The following is a 23,551-nucleotide window of genomic DNA, read 5'->3' as shown; positions in this document are numbered from 1 at the left end:
TCTTCTATTCCGTTTGTGGATTTTTTTTTCGCTTGTTTCATTGACAAGGCTTCTGTCGAAAGGTTTGCATATTCACCCGCATTCCATCGATCGATGCGATTGAAGAGCCGCTGGATCTGATTTCGTTTATGCTTTTTACTTCCTCGGTTGCTCGCACGCAGGATGCACTTCTAAACAGAAAACAATTTCTGCCAATTTAGTTCGTCATCTGGTGTTTTGGCACAATCATCCAGGATGCTGCTCAGCAGTTGTGACCACATAATTAGGAATTTGACCTGAACGAGACGACATGTTTGAACATGTGAACTAACTATTGTCTGCAAACAGGACAGTTTTTGTTCTCGTTGTGTATTGTTTGTGCAACCTTTTCAAAGAAATTATCATCAAGCTGGTTTTGCTCATACGACGCGAGGAGTAGGTCAATTTCATCTTAAATTTCTTTTGTTATTTTTTTCGATTGTTCAAAATATGTTTGTGCTTCGAATAGGCCCGAATTGATTTCGCATTAAACCGCGAGTCGTGCCTGATCCCCAACCACTATATCTAATTTTGGTTTCTTGCCCCGAGTTTTCTAACACTTGCACCTTATAGAGTTTTTTGACAGTGTCGGGGATGAAAAGTAGTGTTCCTGGTGTTGTGTTAAATTGCTCTTTTACACTCAGGTCTTGAAAGTTTTGCGTCTAACCTGTATTTGCATCATTGATGGGGTCAGAGTCATCAATGATGTCTCGTGAGCTTGCATTATTTTGAGACTGGATTTGCAGACAAACACTATCGTTCACAACAGTTTTTCTTAGATTTTAATTCATTTTTCCCATATTCGAAACTGTATTTATATCATACGGGGGATTGCAAATCGTAAAAACGAAGTGCTTTCCCGAATCGAAGGTTCTTTTTTTCGATAGCTAGACTTTTGATCGTGTTGTTGCCGACCACTACTTTTTTGATGACTAGGAATTTTTAGGAAAAAAATTTTCTCTGAAGTGTCCTCCCTGTTGTGACAATTTCTGTTGCAGTTCTCGACTGCTTTATTTAAAGGGCTACCGGCGGTACGACGTTGGGGGGCTGATCAAGAACAATCTCACATGGTTTTGAAGCTCGGTCTTGAACTCTTGAGTTAATTTACTTCATTAAGATTGTTCCAATTTTAAACGAATTCAATTTCGAGCTTTGACACATTGCAATCGAGAAGAACAAAAAAAAATTCGAAGAATGCTCAAGCTTTTTAATTAATTTGCCACGTTTGTAATTTCTGTTTAAAAAATTTTTCGCATTCCGTGGAACAGAAATAGCCAGTTGTTTACACAATAACATGGACATTTATTTACACGTTAAGATTTATTTTTATTAATGAATTATGTTGGGATGGGGAATGTGCTTAGGACAATTTTGATTGTGTACTATTAAAGTAAAGTTAAAATTGTTTCCTTTTGTTTCGCTTGTTTTGATGCTGCTATGAAAAAGGATTTCGAGAAGCCGGCTACTTCCGTTAGTTTTTGAGATGATTATGATTATTTTTTGCCGGCTTTTCTTCTCGAAATCGAGCAAAACTCAACATGTCCTTGACAACTTTCCAACCAGTTCCGTCCGAATAAGATAAATTAAATTGTCTAGGTTTATCCCATTTTGTTCAAGGTTCTCGTTAAGAGACACTAATACAGACAGGTTCCAGCTTATTTTAATATCTCTCAAGCGCTTCATATAGTTATGAAATATGCAATTTGTACAGCGTAGGAAAACTCTATTTCAATTTTATCCGTTTTGCATTATTCCAGACTTTATTTGCTGACAATTGCGTTTTAGCTTTAATACCTAATTTCCCGAGAACTAACAGAGGTGAATTAAGATTTGGAAATTCATCTGTGGACTGCTTGCTGAGCATGGGGGTGGGGGTTGGTTGTTCATTTGGGTTTGTTCTATGGGTCAAATTGAGCAGAATAAAAATATTTATGAACCAACAGGAACACCAAAACTTTGTCAATAAATTGATCTTGAATCGCAACTCAAGAAACCTCTCGTTAATACCTGCCCGGGCCGAGGTTTCGCCCTTAGTCCAGCCCTAATTAGCGGGGATTAGGGTGTAATGCGTATTTCCCTCTTATCTATCGGGAAAAGAGTGTAAAAGCTCTTTTTAGGCTCTTTGCGAAGAGCGTAATTTAAGGTGGAAGAATAAAAAATTACACTCTTACACAATTACCATTATAACCAAATTGAAAGTTCGGATTCTAGTATTAGTTGCCGCAATGGTTAATTCACAAAGTGGAAGAAACTTTTTCGGAGATGGAAGGGGATCAAACCTCAGTACCTCCTTCCCTTTTTTTAAAAGTTACACTCTTCCACCCTTAATTAAGCGGAGTAATAGGGTTATTTTTTTTCTTTTTACACTCTTTAAACTCTTTTCCCGGTTATTTTTGGAGAAAATCCTCGGCTCGGGTGCCTACACTCAGAATTGAGACTCACTTGTGCAAGCGTGGGCTGTGGTCTCATCGACAGTAAGAGAGTATGCAGTTCCCTCAGTTAGATCTCTGATTGGGGACTTGTTGTTCGGAATTGAGATCGGAGATCCACCTTTCGCAGCATACGTGTAGTTGGTGCAGGGGTTGCAGGGACCGGCAGTGAAGGAAATGAATGAAAAAGAAGTATCTATGATCTCCACGGACACACCTAAAAAGTAATTTATTATAATGAGCCTTGAGATAATCTGTTTGATAATCTTTCACATAATATCCGAAAGGAACAGAAAACTCAACTAAGGATTTTGTCACATCCACTTCACGCTGATGAACTTAAACCAAAATAACTTTCTATTTATTTCCCAACCAAACCCAGTTTGAGGTGCCAGACAGAAACCGGTATATCCAGACCGTCTCTGACGGAAAGTGTCTATATGTCCAGATCGTCGCGACGAAAAGATCTTATGTATAGAATTTCGTGCTTTCAGCAGACTTTTGTGCGTTCATGTTCAGACCTTCGTGCGTTCTCAGACTCTTGTGAGTTCATGATCAGATTTTCGTGTTTTCACAAGACTATCGTAAGTTCATGTACAGAAGTTCTTGCGTCCACCAGACATTTGGGCGTTCATGTCCAGATTTTAGTGCGTTCCCCAGACTTTCACGAGTACATGTCCAGAATTTCGTGAGCTCACGAACTTTTGTGCGTCCAATTTTGTGAGTTGGTGTCCAGATATATGTGCGTTGATGTCCAGATTTTAGTGCGTTCATTCTCAAACTGTTTTGAGTTTTTCAATGTTTCCAAACTATGTAATTTTGAAAAGACGACGCCCCCTCGATCATTTATATTTGGTCTGAATAAACTTGATTCCGTCTCGAACCCCAATTTAGGACTCACTTCCATGCCAATTATGCTCGCCTAGTATAGAATAGTAATAATTGGTTTTGATAAGAATTTTTCTTACTTTTTATGCCATAATAAAAATATTTTGATGAATTGTTTAATAACAAATGTGATACAAAGAGTATCGTCGATTTGCCGTACGGGAAAATTTATATACAAAATGAATAATAGTTCAATCAATATATGACTTAATTTTGGCTCTCGGCTTTTAATGCTTTTTAAAGAATGTTTAGGAAGATAAAAAGGGATTCAAAAAAATTTTTAAGAAAATTTCCCGTCTCAGAATTATAGTTATCTAATTATTTCGCTATTAATCAAGAAAACGTTAAACTTGGAATCCGACGGATTAAAAAATGTTTTTCTTTGAAGATTCCTCAATGGTGAAAAATGAAACTCTGATTCATTATTTTTCAAAAAATCTGGCGAAGAAAATGAAGAGTCCAATCAGGAGGCATGGTTGAAGAAAACACATATTTTGCAATACTTTTTGTACGATTTCTAAAGAAAATAACGAAAACAAGCAAATAATTTGTTTTCCCCACTTAGGCTCATGTGTTTTTTTAAACAGATTTGGCCTAGCTTGATTTTGTTTGAATTTTGACCTCACTGCTTTTCATTTCTACTTGCATTTGCTACAACAACAGGATATGGGAAAATAAAAAACCAATCTGTTGCTAAACAAAACCAAATTTGTGCCAACATATTTTTTTCGTGTTAATCTGCAAAGTTTTGGGCCCTATCAATGAAAAAAATTTAAAAAAAATGATCATGTTTTAATCATTAGCTTTTTTTGCAAGATGAATGATTATCTTGCAAGGCCTCGGAAGACAATGCATCATTTTGAAAGATCTTGCAAGAATCTTTCAAGGTCTCGCAAGATAACCATTCAATCTCGGCTAGCGCCGTTACACTTTTGAAATTTCGCAAAAAGACTCTCTCTCACTCTAATTCCGCTTCTTTTAAACCTTACTAACAAGACATAACTGTTTGAAAATTGTATTTTTAACTTCTTATCACTCTTTTCTCCAAGATATATCATAAAATTTATAATAACTCTTCGACAAAAAATTTGAGTGGTATGATCACCTGATGTGTCGAACTGGACATTTGATCCGATTTGATTGTGGATGACAACCTCTCCAAATTGACTATAATTGCAACCTGGCACAAAAATCGCCTCAACTGAGCATCTGAATTTAGTCAAAGCAAGCAGAGTGAAATGTTGTTTTGAATCGAAATATAGAGTCCCATTGTCGTTGAAATGGGAAGAAGATTCATCGGCACTGATTGTTGCTGACCCTAGGAACTCTCTTCCATTGGTAGGCACGCAAGTTATGTTGTAGTGAGTTGGTGCTATTGTACCGTCGGTAGGGCTCGTCCACGTTAAAATGACAGAAAGTCTTGAAATGTTGTAAGCTTCCAAATTTTCAACTGCTGAAGAGCCTGAAAATGAGTTTCATTTTACAAAAATTTTTGTATCAGAAATTTTTGGATATCCGAAGATATAAATCTTATCAAGATTCCCAAGCTGCACGAAGCCACACATGTTTTTTTAAAAAAACCAAAAATTCCTTAAATTTTGTAAAGAGACATTTTTTAAATACAAAGATAATATCCCGCAGAAAAATCTAAAGTTGCAAACCTTTCAATTTTTTAAAATGATTACTGATTCAAAAAAATTTTTTAATCCTTTTGTTCAATCGTTTTAACGTCGGATACAATCAAAAGCGATAGTGAGAAAATAAACGAAGTTAAAGCTTGGCGCTTTGTAAGGCTTGTATTTCATTACAGCATCTGTGAGCACTGTAACTGGCAAAAAGAACAAAAACTTAAACCAAATCATGAATGCGATGAACGTTCTTTTAATCATTATAACATAATTAATATGTGTTCCATAAATTACAAAACAATGTAAACTAATATGCGTATACAATCTATTTACTATTGCTAATTTCTTTTTTATTGCAATCGTACTCTCAGTTCGTACTCTCAGGAAAACTGCCGAAATCGAATATTTTCTTGATAAACAGTTTTTCGTTTCTTGGAAAGACTTATGGGATGCAATTTTTTTGTCCAAACACAAAATAAGAAACCGAATATTTGTGACAAAAAATTTCCCAATTTGTTCAATAGAGGACAAATTACTATTAACATTTTGTGTTGTTTGACAGATTTTGCTGACCTTAAAATTGAAAGACAAATTTGCGCTGGCTGAGGACGTTATACGGTCCATTATTTAAGCCATTATTTGCATTTAACGAATTTTATGTGTTGCTTAGAGCCAGATTATGGACACCAAAATCAACTTTTTGTCACAGACGCGCAAAAGCTGTTTCTTGAATACCTCAGTTTAACCCATTTTATTTTCGGGTTTTTATCTGATGTATAATTTTAAGCATTTATAAAACAATCATCGAATGTTTAGATTGAACGGTATACAATTTTCATTATTTACTAAAATTATTTTGCAGTTTGAATCAGGGTAAAAATTTTTTCTTTTGTTTTGTTTCTTATTTTCTGTTTAGATTGGAGAGATTTAAAAAACATACACCAGTCAGAGACTTAAAAAGCACTAATTGTAGCCAAAGTATTGCCCAAAATTTGCTTCAATTTTAGCTTCAATAAAAGAGTTTATTGTTGATTTCCAATTAATTTGATCCTCTTTACTTTAAAATATCAAAAATAGTCGGCAGATTGCCAAAAATGTTGATAACCAGACAAACATAAAGATAGAAACAGACACAGAAACGAGTTGAAAATATCCGTTGGGGCGGACGGGAAAATTTAAATCAGGGGGATTGTATCTGAGCAAAACCTTCACAGGTACAAAAATTTAAGAGGAATTGAGGTGCTCGAACTCGCGGTAAGAGTTTTTCTGCATTTTCCTCTTTCAACTGGGCAATTTTTTTTGTTGAAGGGGGACGAGGTCTAGTGTGGGTGGGTAATTAAGTGGGGTGGAGATTAGGTGGTGGATGTGGGAAGAAAAAATCTCAAAATGACCTTTTAACCTTGATCATTAAGTTGTTTCTAAATACTCTGCTGAGCTAATGTTAAAGTGCAGTCTTCAAAAACGGAAGTCAACTTTATAAAACAAAAGTCAATTTTTGGATACAAACGCCGCAGTTCAAGTAAAGAATTTAATGGCTTCAGCAAAAAACGGAAACTACGAAAACTTCTCTTTGGTTCTGAAAACGAGATCACTGCAATATAGCTACGTTCTGCTTATAGCTTTGCAGCTATAAAACAACCATTAAGACAGCAGTTTTTGTCTGGGATATAAGATAATTAAAATATAATCAAGTTTCAATCGATTCCAAATCAAAAAGGGGCAAACTTGAAAATTCTGTGATACACTTTATTCTTGTTGTTTTTCTCTCCTCAATTGTTAATTTGATTTAAAAAGTTTTTTCTTATTGACTTTTGCTACTTTTTTTTAGCTTTCAGTGAGTAATTTTGACAATTTTGACAATTGAGAAGACTATTCCTTGAGAAGGCTTTATAACTCGATGACTTTAATTTCTTGTGATGTTGGTGCTAAAAATTAGCAGCTCTTCGAATATGACTCAATTTCTGTTGTTTTTGTATCCTTTTTTGTATACTTGACCAACAAACATATCCACAAAACGTGCAGAAAATTGCATTAAGTATTCCAAGTTTAGTGATGTTTTACTTGTTCGGCATTCTAGCACTGAATATGTGTAAGAATAACATAAATATGATTAACAGTTAGGCAAATATTTTGCCAAAGTTATTCAGCCAAACAATTGTGAAAGAAGTTGCAACTTTTGATCTGATAAATTTTTCTTTGATTTTTTAACAGATTTATACCTTTTCATCAAATTGATACCAAGAAATTTAAAAACAAGATTTCACATTTATATAGCTGTCTTGATCCTTTCTGTTTTTTTTATGCACCATAAAGCTGGATTTTAATTTGATCCGTAGTATTTGTATTTAACCTCAGCGTTATTTAAAATGGCCCAAAAAGCCCGGTAATTATCTAAAAAGGGAAGACATACTACAAACAATTGAAATCAATTGTGATATGTATTTTTTAAAAAAGGGAATTGGCTCGTTTCACTTATCTGGATTTAACGCTTTTAGAAAAACTCCTTCGGCTTCTTCAAATAATAGTGGTTCTAAAAGTTTCCAAGATTTTTCATTGTCATTGCAGTGGAATCGTTTGTGGCTTCTGCCATTTTTTGCTGATCGGGAGCATTTGGCTTGTTAAATATTTCATTTCTTTAATTTTTTTCTATGCATCCACAAATTGTAAGTACTATCTACCAAAAAACAGCTCACTCAAACTTTTTTCGTCTCAAATCTGCAGAGCTGTAATCAATTTTCAATCAGTTCCGGAACTCGCGAAAACAAATAGGGGGAACTTGGCTCTTGCCACAAAGATTTCGGCCCTTTGATAATTTTCCATGTGTCTCTATTTTTCTCTTCTCACTTCTGAGTTCCAATTATAATTCCTATTCCTTTAGAATTTGTGATTTGTTTTTTGATTTCAGTGAGGCATTTCCGAAGAGCCTATAAACCAGAGGTTTTCAATTTTCCTATGAACCAAAGTTTTTAGGATCGTAAAAACTACAAATCATACTAAACCGGTAGTTTTTTTCATAAGAGCTAAATTCTGTACATATGACCAATCTATATAATTGCATGCCAGGCTGACAAACTTTATCACAAGGTCTGTAAGAGTTCAAAAATATAATGGCACCCAAAAAGAAAAAAAATATATAGTAAAGTAACTCTGTGTTGAATTGCATACTATAACTGTGTGCTTTAGATAACTGCCTCAGTCAAACTTACGAAAACAAACGGTGAAAAAAATTGTTCCAGACACATTCCCACACGAACTGACAGTCTCGACTCCAATCGTGTAGTTGGTGGTAGCATCGTTGATTTTAATACCAATGGCGCCAGAAGTTCCAACTTCTGTCACATCTCGCTCAAATGATGCATTGGGAGTGACAGAAGATACCCTGAATCTGTCCAGGGTTCCAGCTATTGCTTTGAATTCGGAGGACTGGAGCTCTATGAGATCATGATTGATGCTCAAGGCAATCGAGGAAAAGTCTGCAGCCGACGGAGCTGAAATATATTAAATTATAATATTTACTTTAATTTACAATACTTAATGAAATATATATTAAAAATTCAACACTTCTCGAAAATTACAATATTTGAAAAATTGTTTCATAAATCATCTGATACTTTCTGTGAATCCCCGGGTGAAGTCCCAGACCAAATAAGCTCCCCGGGCTGAGGTGTCAACGCTAAAAAACGCGAAACTATGTAAGATTGGCGTTGAATGCGTTGAATTTATGTAAGATCTACGCCTGGGCGTAGATCTTACATAAATTCAACGCATTCAGCGCTAATCTTACACAATTTTGCGTTGAATTTTGGCGTAGATCTTACATAATTAGCATTGAATTTTAGCGTAGATCTTACCTATTTAGCGTTGAATTTAGCGTTGATCTTACATAAATTCAACGCATTCAACGCTAATCTTACATAATTTTGCGTTGAATTTTGGCGTAGATCTTACATTTTTAGGGTTGAATTTTAGCGTAGATCTTACATATTTAGCGTTGAATTTAGCGTTGATCTTACATATATTCAACGCATTCAACGCTAATCTTACATAACTTTGCGTTGAATTTTGGCGTAGATCTTACATATTTAGCATTGAATTTTAGCGTAGATCTTACATAAATTCAACGCATTCAGCGCTAATCTTACATAATTTTGCGTTGAATTTTGGCGTAGATCTTACATAATTAGCATTGAATTTTAGCGTAGATCTTACCTATTTAGCGTTGAATTTTAGCGTAGATCTTACATAGATTCAACGCATTCAACGCTAATCTTACATAATTTTGCGTTGAATTTTGGCGTAGATCTTACATTTTTAGGGTTGAATTTTAGCGTAGATCTTACATATTTAGCGTTGAACTTAGCGTTGATCTTACATATATTCAACGCATTCAACGCTAATCTTACATAACTTTGCGTTGAATTTTGGCGTAGATCTTACATATTTAGCATTGAATTTTAGCGTAGATCTTACATAAATTCAACGCATTCAACGCTAATTTAACATAATTTTGCGTTGAATTTTGGCGTAGATCTTACATATTTAGCGTTGAATTTTAGCGTTGATCTTACATATATTTTACGCATTCAACGCTAATCTTACATAATTTTGCGTTGAACTTTGGCGTAGATCATACATATTTAGCGTTGAAATTAGCGTTGATCTTACATAAATTCAACGCATTCAACGCTAATCTTACATAATTTTGAGTTGAGTTTTGGCGTAGATCTTACATATTTTGCGTTGAATTTTAGCGTTGATCTTACATAAATTCAACGCATTCAACGCTAATCTTACATAATTTTGCGTTGAAATTTGGCCTAGATCTTACATATTTAGCGTTGATTTTTAGCGTTGATCTTAAATAAACTCAATGCATTCAACACTAATCTTACATAATTTTGCGTTGACTTTTAGCGTAGATCTTACATATTTAGCGTTGAATTTAGCGTTAATCTTACATAAATTCAACGCATTCAACGCTAATCTTTCCATTCCATTTCAGACCACTTTACGATTTCAAAAGTTTTTCAAGTTTTTTTTTCAAAAAGTAAATTTTTTAACTGTTTCGACCCCAATACTCCACAGGTGAGAAACATGAGGTCAGAAAGAATTATTCTTTAGTGCAAAATCCAATTCAGACCATTTTACGATTTCAGAACTTTTTCAAGTTTTTTTTAAAAAATCATTTTTTTTTCACTGTTTCGAACCCTATAATTCAAAGGTGAGAAACAAGTGGTCAGAAAAAATCGTTTTTAGTGCTCTTTAATAGTGCAAAATTCAATTCAGACCATGTTACGGTTTCAAATTTTTCAAGTTTTTTTTTCAAAAAATTAATTTTTTTTTGTTGTTTCGACCCCTATATTGCACAAGTGAGAAAAATGAAGTCAGCAAAAAATAACATTTGAGTGCTCTCTTACGGTGCAAAAACCATTTCAGACCATTTAAGGAATTCAATTTTTTTAAAACTTTTTTTAAAAAAATTAAATTTTTCCCAGTACGCCTCACATGGTAAATGCGTTGAATATGCTAAGTTGAATACTACACAAAATCAACGCAAAATATGTAAGATCTACGCTAAATTCAACGCAAAATATGTAAGAGCTACGCTTTATAAGAATTGCGGCTCTTAAGGAAACCTAGGTACTGTGGCACAATGGTAGAAGAGGCCACAAGCAAACAGGAGGTCAGCAGTTCGAGTCCCATACGCAACTGGAGGTTAATAGTTCAAGTGGACGCTTTGATTTTTTGTAAGATCAACGCTAAATTCAACGCAAAAATATGTAAGATCTACGCTATATTCAACGCTAATTATGTAAGATCTACGCTAAATTCAACGGTAAATATGTAAGATCTACGCTAAATTCAACGCTAAATATGTAAGGTCAGCGGCAACTAGCGTTGACAAGTCGGAAAATTCACCGCAATTTTCTTACATAAATTAAATTTGCGTTGAATGCGTTGAATTTTTGTCTTCAAATTCAACACATTCAACGCAAATTTATGTAAGAAAATTGCGGTGAATTTTCCGACTTGTCAACTCTAGTTGCCGCTGATCTTACGTAATTTTAGCCAAATTCCTCGGCCCGGGTCTCTGATCAGAGAACGATGTGACCTCTGAACAGACTTCCGTGGGTTCGAATCAGACTTCGAAAATTTTAGGCACTTGATGCCTTCTCCATTTTCTGATCAGACAAGTTACAAACCACTCTTTGGATTTTCGAGCCACCATGGCTTAGAATTTTTTCAGATCATTATCCAGATTTAGTCAGCTCAAATTCATCACTGATTACACCAGACTATTTTCCAGACCTTTGTGAATCTTTGGCCCTGATCATGTACTGACTATTGTACAGGTTATAATGCGTGCAAAATCATCTCGAATCGGGCTTCCACTCTATCAAAAGTTTCTCTGATCAGGCTGCTCCTCATCAATGTTTTACATCAAGCGAATGGAATGTTTTTTTATCAAGGTGACTTTTTGGCTATTTCCACACTCGTTTGCACGTTTTTATGTTGAAAAAAAAATGGCGTGGCCATTCTTAGAATTGAGTCCCGAAATTTGGGTTTCTCTGAAAGAGGGAATCCAAGTCTTAGGTTACTCTTCGAAGTCGTAGAACCGGCTTCTTCTCTTCAAGGTAACTGATTTACCATAAATCCTCGTCCTTGTGGACTCTTCAACTATGAGACAGACTTACACAGTGGTTCCAAAAAAGTGCGTACAGCATAATTTCTGCTTTTGGAGCATGCTTTGTGGTTCATGAAATTTATGTTTTATGAGAAATTTCATTCTCATTTTCTCCGCTTAAACAGAAAAGATGGTTGAACCGCTCTCTTCTTTCACTGTGTGCCAAGTTTTTACGCAACGAGATGTGAGATTTTCATTTACAATACGAGATGTCAGACGAAATTACAAAAACAACTCCACTTGAAATCAAGATCAAGTGCGCAGCATGCATACAAACGTTATCTGAAAAATAACAGTTCCTATGCTAAAAATTTGGGCGGATGTTTGTTAACGAAGATCCCAAACAATTTCTGGAGAATATCAGAGTCAATAATAGCTCTTTCGCTTGCTACGATACAATTTCCATAGGTGTAGTTGGACGAATTCTCAAAAATGTGGAGTTTTTTCGATTTGTCGCTACCAGTGAGCGAAAATCATATTTGGTTTTTACTACAAATTTTGGTCATCTGAATTTCTCAAAACTGACCAACTTCGCAATTGTTAAACATTAATCAATCGCCAAAAGATGAACTCTAAACTTTGTACGAAAAGTAACAACTGCGTCTTTTTTCTTTGAGACTGATTGTTACATATTATGTCCCAAAATAAGATTAGCTGAAAACTAAAACATGACAAAAAAACACAAATAATTCGGTTTAAGTGGCTTGTTTTTGCAAACTTCTCGTAAGAAGTATTTGTGCAAGATCATGCATAATGCTGCAAACTTCTTCTAAGATTCCTTCAATTTTTTGCTTCTCATTTTTCATTGTTTATGTTGATCAGCTCCAATTGTATCCAGGTCTGGGTTTGCGATCCTACACCGCTCTGATCAGACCATTTGGGTCACACACCAGTGGCGTGGTGCAACCCAAATTACATGGTCTGGGGAAAACTTGAGTCGCACGATGGTCGGGACAATGGTCGCACTGAGGTCAGATCAGGTGGCAAAGTCTGGGAAACGATCTAGACAATGGTGGCACTACAGTCTGATCTGAGTACAAAGTCGCACTATAGTCTGATCATAGGTCGCACAAAAGTCTGGAAAACGATCGCCTAGAGTCTGATCTGAGTACAAAGTCGCACTATATTCTGACCATAGGTCGCACAAAAATTGGGGCAGTGGTCACAATACGGTCTGATAAGAGAGCAGAGTCGAAGAGTTGTTTTCGTACAAAATAAGCGAAGAAACTTTTTTGAAAAACGAATTTATCTTTAACAGCTTCATCTGATTGTGTGGTTGTTCACATCAATTGAAGCCCACGCCCAATGATTTTTGTAAGAGATCTCTAAATCTCCAGGTATTTTCGTCTAGTTTGGTTAAGAAGAAAATTGTTCTCCCGTTGTTCGTAGTAAGTCTTTATAAGAGATTTATAAAAGTCCAGGCATATTTTGACTGTGTTGAGAAAAATTGTCCTCTCGTTTTTTTAAAACAAAATATTTGACAAAACATTTTTGAAACATATATTTTGCAAATTAACACTTGCGAAAACATATTTTTGAAAAATAGCTGAATCATCAGGTCGAAGATTTGTTTAAATCAGTTTAAACTCTTACTACAAGTTTTTCAGGGCTGTTTGCTCGTACTTTGGTACTTCATCACGAACCTCTTACCACGTTTGTATATATTTCCAAAGTGTTGTCGCACGAAAATCGCATAAAACGTTGGGTCACTAGAAAGTCGCAGAAACTTTTGCGCCGCTCGAAAGTCGCACAATTTGTGGGCCGCTGAAAATTTGCACAGGAATTTGGGTTGAACGATAGAGGGATTGTCACAAAATGGTCTGATCAGAACGGAAAATCTGGGAAATGGTCTGATCAAAGCGGTTTCGGGTCACACAACTAAACCTGGGCTACCAAAAACAGGTTAATCAATAAAAGACATTTGTATTCAGAAAGAAAATTCAAAAATTTCTCTGCAAAACTTGCGCACTTTCAGAAAAATTGATCTCCAATCACCATTGCCTTTGTTTTGCCAGACATTTCTCACAGTGAGTGAGTGATTGGATCTTTGCTTAATTGTTGCTACCCAACCATTGTCACGGGGAACCATATGCTCAACTCTTTTTTGTTCATTCAATTTCGGCCGGTCGATATATTCATCGTAGTGAGATTTGAGCGGTACCATTAGCAAGCTCGTCATGCGTTACAGAATTTGCCAACGTGCATTTGGAATTTTGAATTTTTGAGAATTTATCAAGGTTTAAAATTTTATGAAAATTTTACTTTGACGTGATTTTATTAACTTTTACCACAATTTTTATTCACTTTACCGCCAAATTAGGGATATTCTTGCCAATTAATATATTACGCTAAGAAGCGTTTTTAATACACGCACGGTGATAGCAAAGCTATTTGCTATCACCGAATGTGTATTTTTGCTGGTTGATATTTTTGCCAAATTATATATTACGCTATTAAACGTTTTTAGCACACGCACTGTGATAGCAGCGCTAGTTCTGCTCTCTTGTTGGATTTATACAATCAAAAAACTCATATTGTATTGGGGAGCCTTCTTTTTCTTAAATCGCTTGACAAATCTTTGTTCTTCTTTCGTGTCAATTACAGACAAGTTAGACTTTAATTGAAGCTCCTATTAATGATGGATCCCGATGAAGTTTATTTGAGGCCGAATGGAAATATGCTGTGTTCTAAGTGAATAGCCCATGATATTTGCGGCTTCGGAATTGCGATTTCATAAACGTTTTTTGAAATCCTTTTGAGGTCTTAGAAAAACTTTAGTCCAAAAACTTAGCCTCGTTAATCAAAACCATTGACGTCTTAAAGAAGTAGACCCGAGCATATGTAAAATTTTCAGTTTATAGCCATTGGTTCTGATGGCTTTTAATATACTGTTTGTCAAAATTATCAGTAAATTTTTGTACTTTATCTTCTGTAAACTTATTTTTGTCAACTTATAGCATGGTATTGTTAATGACTCCATCTTGACTCTAATGCAAAAATAATCGATGCAGCGGTTTTTTCTAACCAATTATTTTACGAGCTTGATACAACAATTTTTCACTTTTTTGTATACTTGCCCATATTTTGTATAATCGATCTTTTGTCAAAAAAAATAACAAGTTTGACAAATACCTTTGGTTTTGAAAGGCGGTAGGGACATAATTGAACAAACAGAGTGCTTTTAGTAAAAATTATTGATTCGTACTACTTGAACTTCATTGAACTTTGGCTGTAGTTGTTTTTCTTTTTGCTGTCTCTTGAATTTTTCCGATTAATGACAGGTCTGTTTGGCGTCCTTGTGACCTAAGGTGAGCATATTATATTCATTCGGTTGATTGCAATTAGTTTTGTTGACTTTTTTGTTTTCAAAAATATCAGGGTAATGATGAAGTTTGTATGGTTGTCGGTTCCGTTTTTCTTTTGGTCAATTTTTAAATTATTCTCATCAACGTCAGGTCACCTTTTTATTGTGAAGCTTCTTCTTTTTTATTGTGCTAGCAAACTTTTGCATCTATATCTGTTTTTCTTTGTTTTCAATGGTGCTTGAATTAATTTGGCATCGTCTTTTTCTTTTTTTTCATAAAGTTTTTAGCGGTCAATTAGGTAAAAAAATGTGCATGAGCGGTATCGGGACATTATGTCATTATGTGCGAAGGAACAATACCAACCCCCCCCCCCCCCCCCTGTTGTCTACCTTTAATTTTGTTTTATGCCTACTTGTAATGTTGTATCTTGTTATTTGTTTCCAACAGGAGCACATTTTGCCTTTGCTGGCATTTACGTTCCATATTGTAAGAACTGCAGTCACAAACAGTCATCCCAATTTAATAGTGTACAAATTTAGTTTTTTTTAAACAAAAATACTTAATAGGATACCTCTAAATGGCAACCAAACCTTGTCGTCGGCTCCTTCACGATAAAACTCTGTCAAGTCAGATACGAAACAATAAAAAAAGCTGACGTATCAGCTCTCAAAAGACTGGTATGTTTCTCTTGAGCATAATTCACTTGATAAAATAAACAATTAATGGTATCCTAAAAAGTCTTAGCATTTTTAAAACCTTTCACGTGTCACAGAAAAAATGGGAAAGATTTGATCTTTGGTGTAAAAGTTGTTCATAATTTAGATTTACAACATTCCCAGATAAATTTAGTGCTAAACGCAATGAGACCTACACAAACAAAATTGTCAACAGTCTATTTCTCCAAAAAACAACAATAACGGAGATAAGCAAAAATTTCAGTGAAATGAAAAACAAATGCAGTGTAGATGCTTTCAATTTGAATATCTATTTCATACGGTTGCTTTCGCCATCAATTTCACTCTTTCTCCGCGAAGTCTTCAACTCCGGTCTAAATTTTGGTTTGTTCCCTGATTGCCTGAAAATTGCAAAAGTAATCACAATATTCAAGGAAGGGGAAGAAAGTGATCCATCAAATTATCGTCCGATATCACTACTACCAGTGGTAAGTAAATTTTTTGAAAAAATTATCTTCAATAGAATTATTGTTTTCCTTAATAAAGAAAAGGTGTTAAATGAAAATCAATTTGGTTCTAGACAAAACTCCAGTACAATTGATGCACTGGTGGAACTCAGCGAAAATGTTCGATTAAATTGGCTAAATAGTAAACAAAATACGACCAGTGGTTTCTTGGACCTCAAAAAAGCCTTTGACACCGTACACCACCAAATCTTACTAGCAAAGTGCCCCAGTTATGGTCTAAGAGGACATGTTTTGAAAGTTTTGAAGTCCTATTTGAGCAGAAGACTTCAATACACTGAAATAGGCTCGAAGAAGTAATCTATGAGGAGCATAGAAATTCGTGTCCCACAAGGCTCATTAATGGGTTTTTGCTTTTTATTATATACATAAATGATCTTACCCTAGAAACATCTGACATAAAATCCATCTTCTTTGCAGATGACACTGTAGTTTATACAAAAAGCGAACCCAAAACAAATGAAACCAACATCAATGTAATTCTTCAGAAAATAGCCTCCTGGTTGAATAGAAATCGACTGACTTTAAACGTTGAGAGGACAAAATGCGTCGATTTTTCGAAAAGAGTGCAAAAGAAGTCTGAAAAGGTGTATATTAACAGTAAAAAGATCCAAAATGTTGAAACTTTTAAGCATCTAGGGGTTCAGGTAGACCAAAAATTAAGTTTTCAAGAACATGCTGAAAAATTAACGAAAAGAATGTTAGGTTTCTGCTCACTTCTCTACCGAATTAGGAAGGTCCGAACAACAAATCTGTTAGTTCAAGTCTATCGAACATATGTGCACCCAGTAATTCAATACGGAGTCTTAGTTTTCGCTAACACAAGCAATCAAGTACTCAAACCCCTGAATGCAATGGTGAAAAGAATAGCCAGAATCACAACATTCAAAAAAAAGTTTGACTCCATAACAAGTAAGCGGAAATTTAGTGCTAAACGCAATGAGACCTACACAAACAAAATTGTCAACAGTCTATTTCTCCAAAAAACAACAATAACGGAGATAAGCAAAAATTTCAGTGAAATGAAAAACAAATGCAGTGTAGATGCTTTCAATTTGAATATCTATTTCATACGGTTGCTTTCGCCATCAATTTCACTCTTTCTCCGCGAAGTCTTCAACTCCGGTCTAAATTTTGGTTTGTTCCCTGATTGCCTGAAAATTGCAAAAGTAATCACAATATTCAAGGAAGGGGAAGAAAGTGATCCATCAAATTATCGTCCGATATCACTACTACCAGTGGTAAGTAAATTTTTTGAAAAAATTATCTTCAATAGAATTATTGTTTTCCTTAATAAAGAAAAGGTGTTAAATGAAAATCAATTTGGTTTTAGACAAAACTCCAGTACAATTGATGCACTGGTGGAACTCAGCGAAAATGTTCGATTAAATTGGCTAAATAGTAAACAAAATGCGATCAGTGGTTTCTTGGACCTCAAAAAAGCCCTTGACACCGTACACCACCAAATCTTACTAGCAAAGTGCCCCAGTTATGGTCTAAGAGGACATGTTTTGAAAGTTTTGAAGTCCTATTTGAGCAGAAGACTTCAATACACTGAAATAGGCTCGAAGAAGTAATCTATGAGGAGCAGAGAAATTCGTGTCCCACAAGGCTCATTAATGGGTTTTTGCTTTTTATTATATACATAAATGATCTTACCCTAGAAACATCTGACATAAAATCCATCTTCTTTGCAGATGACACTGTAGTTTATACAAAAAGTGAACCCAAAACAAATGAAACCAACATCAATGTAATTCTTCAGAAAATAGCGTCCTGGTTGAATAGAAATCGACTGACTTTAAACGTTGAGAGGACAAAATGCGTCGATTTTTCGAAAAGAGTGCAAAAGAAGTCTGAAAAGGTGTATATTAACAGTAAAAAGATCCAAAATGTTGAAACTTTTAAGCATCTAGGGGTTCAGGTAGACCAAAAATTAAGTTTTCAAGAACATCCTGAAAAATTAACGAAAAGAATGTTAGGTTTCTGCTCACTTCTCTACCGAATTAGGAAGATCCGAACAACAAATCAGTTAGTTCAAGTCTATCGAACATATGTGCGAGCAGTAATTCAATACGGAGTCTTAGTTTTCGCTAACACAAGCAATCAAGTACTCAAACCCCTGAATGCAATGGTGAAAAGAATAGCCAGAATCACAACATTCAAAAAAAAGTTTGACTCCATAACAAGTAAGCGGAAAGAACCGCTACTCTATAATTTATCAGAGCTCCACCTTTATGAAATACTCAAAATGGCAATAAAAATAATACGAAAAGAATATGAAATCAAATCCCAGTTTTAAAAAACTGTATCTCAAGGGAAGAGCTTCTAAAAATAGCAAATGCGCTAAACAGTTCTTGCAAATTGTGTTTATTTAAGAACAAGTTAAGAACTTCTAACTGCAACCATAAAATGGTTAATTGCTTGCTAAAGTTTTTTCCCAATTTTTGTCAATTTTATTTTTGATCTCTCAAAGCGGCAAGTTAAGGACTTTTGTCACAAGTTTTTGGACTTATATATTGTTGACAATGATGAGTTGCTATCTTGGTTTAAAAACAAACCGAGTACTAAACTCCAAGCTTCCAACAGTTTTTTTTAGTGTAGCTAGTAAAATTTTTATAATCTTTACAAATAATCTTTGATGTTTACGATCTCTTTCGCTATAGACACTTTAAAACAGAACAACCTTGACCTAATAGTGTTCTTCTGGAGTATTAAATGCATAACTGAATTTCGACATTAACTTCTAAATGTAAAAGAGCAAGTTTCCTTTTTTTTCTAATCAATACTCTGGAAACAATTTATTATTATTATTAAAGGAACAATTCTCCACGACCTGAGTTGTCTTCACCAAGCACGTCAAATTCAAATACTCTTCAACAAATTGAGCAACAATTATCTTCTACTACAAACAAAGAGCTACGGAAATAGCCCAATTATTTTGCCCAACAACCAGATCCCAATTTCATTTGCCCAACGACAAGAGCCCAAATCCCAACGAGAAGAGCCCACTTTCTTTTGCCCAACGACGAGAGCCGAGTTTCTTTTGCCCAACGACAAGAGAGATCCCAGTCTTTTTTGTCCAACGACAGGAACCCAATTTTATTAATTCATTTGCTAGTGCTAGTGTCTTCGTCCTCAAAATCATTGCGACGGTCAATGATAATAAATTAGTGGAACCGTAGAGCGAATCTAAATTATAAAAGCAAAACTTAACCAATTGAATCCGAGTGGAATATTGGAGCGAATTCAAAACGTACAAAATCTCAGCAACTTATAATATTAAATTTATAAACAAAAGCTATAGCTTCAATTACTCCGCCTGAATAATCGAGTATCACATTTTGGAATCAATACTTACGTTATATTATTGTGGGATTGCTCCTAAAGATATACTTATTGTGTAATTAACATTGATTTTGATAGTTCGCTGATTACTCGAAAAATGCACTGATCATGTGGTTAAAGGAGGTATTCAAGTCCAGAATTACAACGAACTGCCGGTCTAGAACTGAAATATTATCTCTTTCATTACTAGAGTCTGCCTACGCCTCTGTTCCGGATAAAGAAAAAAGAGACTTTATTTCATCTAATAATAATAATGACTTTGTAGATGATCTTCTCGATATAGAGTCTTGGCTAAACGAATCAAATGCCGATGTATTACAGCAATATATTTCCAGCAAAATTGACAAATTCTGTTGTTCAGAAGTTGCCGTTTTTTAACGTTAAATTGACTTAAGAGAAGCAGTAGTTTGTTCAGTTTTAGTTAGACAAAAAAGATAAAAGCCCTTACATTTTCTTATCGGTATCATCAGTTTTTAACCGTAAAAACTTGTCGATATGTTCTGAAATGTATTGAATGATTGGTATGTTTGGTTTTAACCGTAAGAAATTGACGGTATGTTTAGTTTAAAACGTATAAATAGTCGATATGTTTGCACTTAAACGTAAGAAACCGTCGTTGTGTTTGGTTTCAAACTTAAGAAATCGCCGGCTTGTTCGGTTTTAAAAGCAAGCAATCTTTGTTGAAACCTAAGAAACTGTTGGTATGTTCGGTTTTAGAACAAAAACAGATCAAATTCCGTTGTACTGACTAAATGAAAAGAATCCACATCAAAGTTCAACAATTATGTTGGTAATTTAAATCGATAAGGAAAAAAGAGAGTTATATTTGTTGAACGGTTTTTGTCAATGGGCAAGGGAGGAGCTTTCAATAAAATTGCACATCCTTTCACAAGTTCTTTCCAGAAAGTAATTTTGAAATTTCAGGTATTAGAACGTTAGCAAAAACCCTGTGACTGCATTATACCCTGTGACTACAAAAAACGCAAAATTCGTTCGAAAAAACGACAATTTATTAAGCTTGAAGCCGAACATAACAATTCGTATGTTTAAAAACCGAGCATACCGAAACTATCAGATCGAAGATATGGAATTCTTATTGCCCCGCATACCAAACATACCGACTATTTATTAGGTTTGAAACCGAACATATCAAACAAACCAAGCATACGACTCTTCACGTTAGAAACCAAACAAGCCGAACATTTCTCACGCAGTATTTGTTCGAGATCCTGATTTACTGTCAGCATCTAAGATATGACCGATTCCGTTCTCCTATTTCTAAATTTCGTTCCCCTATATTCTTAGAATTTGCATTTTTAGTACTCCCTTACGGTCAAAAGCTCTTTTCCAATCTTTATATTCGAAACTTTTGATTGCCGTCTTTTGCATGGCACGTTAAAAAAGATGCCAAATATAAGAGATCTTTGATATTTTTTGGTGTGTTGGAAGTTTTAGAGCGACAAGAAACTGTACTCTTTTGGTCGAAAAGTTCTCTTGATATTGATACATAGAGATAGAAAATTTGTTGTATATAATTTTTGGCTCAGCCAGCTAATTCTTTGTTCATATGCAGCTTTCTCACAGCAGTTTTTCATGTTTAATTCAAGCAATGTAATCCAGGTAATTTTTCGTAGACACTATCAAGTTTGCAGCTTTTTAAAATTCTTATAAATTCTGATACGATATATCGAAATTTCCATTTAAAGTTTACATTGGGATGGCTGTTTTGCTGTTTTGATTTCTTTTCTTACATCCGTTTTAACTGTGTGGCAACGGCAATTTGGAAAAAAAAATATTTTTTGATTCACTATTTTTTCATACAAAAACTTTCATTTGTGCAAATTGAACTAGTTTAGTTAGAAATTTGTATTTTTTTTTTCAAAAATAATCAAATTCTTATAGTTTTTTTTCCTTCTAACGGATTTTTAATAATTTTGCGTGTTCATGTTTCTTTTATCGCGATTTTTTGTATATTTTGAAAAAAAACTTTCATTTGTGCAAATTAAACTACTTTGGTTAAAATTTTGTATTTTTTTTTAAAATAAGCAAATTCTTTTAGGTTTTTTTCCTTGTGGTTTTTTTTTCAAATTTTACGTACTTAAGTTTCTTTTATCGCGATTTGTTGTATATTTTGTCATCGTTGTATTATCATTAATTTCACACCTTATTTGTTATCTAAGTTTTATAAGTCGCAAAAAAAACTCAAGTTCTTTGACATAGGCACTAAAAATATGACTTCAATGTTTTGCTTTATCGATTTTAGATACTCTTTGATTTTTTCGCGTTTTTGTTTCCGGGTTTGGTGGCAGGGCAAAACAGCTCTTATTTAGTCCCAAATTATAGGTTTGTTGCATGACAAGTACTTTCTTCATGTGTTCCCGTTTACACTGGACAGTCTTGATTCATGGAAGTTTTTTACTGCACGACAAAAAAAATTACAGCTACCACATAAATCATCTGCTTCAGATGATACTCGACCTTCTCCGTGAGAACTGGTTATTCACTACTTATTCACAAGAGATTTCCAGATTACAATGAATTGCTAGGTTGCACAAGTGGGTAAAACATAAAACCCGCAAATTTTACAAATCAAAACAAATCAGAAGTCATCAATCAATCAAAAACAAATTAAGGAAATCAAGCTTGTGCTTGAACACTCCGGGCCGCGTGCATGAGGGTAAAACTGAATACTCTTGTTACACATGGTTTGCGTAGCAAGCGTTTGCTGCTAAAATAAGTTGCCTCTGCTGCAATTAAAGGCAAATTAGCTTAAGCATAAAGAGCTTCTATGCACCTACAGTAAATGTCAATTATAAGATGAAAAATTATGATCTTCTGCTGCTTCAACATCAAATCCGTGATTTTATCCGACCTACAGTAGCCTGTTTCCAGCTGCCATTTTTCTTATTATTCCCCACATTTCAGACTGATCTTTTCATGAGCAGCATTGCTCTTTTTTGGTGAAACTTCAACCTGGCAGGATAAATTCAGCCCGGCCAAAAATTGTGACCTCAGTACAATTACAGTGCAAATAAACTGCGCGTAAAGAAATGCTCTTAAGAGACGTTTTTTATGAACTAATTAAATTTTTAAGATTGAAATGGTGTGGCTCAGCGCTGATATACTTGATGAGATACTGCGCTGGAAAACTTCAGTTTTTTTCTTAGATTAAAACTATCAGGATTAAACTGTGTTCTTTTCTAGTCAAATTTTTGTTATCCACTTTACATCACTCTTGGCTCAAGTCTTTTTATTCTCACGGTAAAGAAAAAGAATGATAAATGACTTCATGTTTGCCTCATGTCGGCTGCTGTATTCTCAATAATGCTCTACATTTGTCCGCTATCTGTTTCATTTAGTAGCAAAGTGGTTGAAATGGTTAGGTTCTTTTTCAGTTATACAGAATTTCTTTCTTTTTTTATATTGATCATAATCTTGGAAGCTGTTTTACCTCTTTTGCTGGAGAATGCGATCTGCTTCCCTTGAGCAGCTGTTTTTTAACAAGAAAAGGAACATTTAATTTCAGGTGAGTATTTAGGTGACAAAGTGTTTCGCGAAATCAAAAAATGATTCCCCAAAACCGATAAAACTTCGTTTCCTTGGTTTTCAAAAAATTGCTGCCTACTAACTGTTTTCCACGGGCTTTCAGGCAGTGAATCTGCAATCTTGAATATCGAGTCTTTGTTTTACCCAGATCGAGGTGCGAATGATCAGGCCCAATGAGACTATAATCAGCCGTATTCAGACCCATCCGGACGATAATGAGCCATGATCAGGCGTTTGCTCGTTTTTCATACGTGATTGTTTTCAGCTCGTTCAAGCTACGATAAGACTCCCGCACACCAAAAAGCTAAAGATCTAGACTTTGACTTGTATGCGTTTATAAAATTGGAGATCTAGGCTATTAGGAAATTTTAGAATTACTTGTCTTTCCTGAGTTTCCTGATCAGAAACTTCTCTTTGGAAAATTTCTCTCATTTGCTAATGGGATGCTTAATTGATCCGACCCCACTTGTCGGGGTGAGGAAGTATATACTCAAATGGGTTTTTTT

General features: G+C 34.8%; 1 protein-coding gene across 1 annotated transcript in view; it reads right to left on the bottom strand.

The window, feature by feature from the left end:
• Positions 1-225: 225 nt before the first annotated feature.
• The window catches only part of LOC142337989 (uncharacterized), a 35,862-nt gene continuing 12,536 nt past the window's right edge, over positions 226-23,551 (bottom strand). The window contains exons 3-6 of the mRNA XM_075387623.1: positions 8,170-8,451; positions 4,441-4,797; positions 2,461-2,664; positions 226-275 (exon numbers count right to left, since the gene is read on the bottom strand). Coding sequence (XP_075243738.1) covers positions 226-275; positions 2,461-2,664; positions 4,441-4,797; positions 8,170-8,451 — 893 coding nt within the window. The remainder of the gene's footprint in view (positions 276-2,460; positions 2,665-4,440; positions 4,798-8,169; positions 8,452-23,551) is intronic.

Source organism: Convolutriloba macropyga, chromosome 4 (assembly GCF_964194025.1).
Source record: "Convolutriloba macropyga chromosome 4, txConMacr16.3, whole genome shotgun sequence".
Lineage (NCBI taxonomy): Eukaryota > Metazoa > Xenacoelomorpha > Acoela > Convolutidae > Convolutriloba > Convolutriloba macropyga.
The sequence above is the reverse complement of the archived record's forward strand: the minus strand, read 5'-3'. Positions and strand labels throughout refer to the sequence as shown.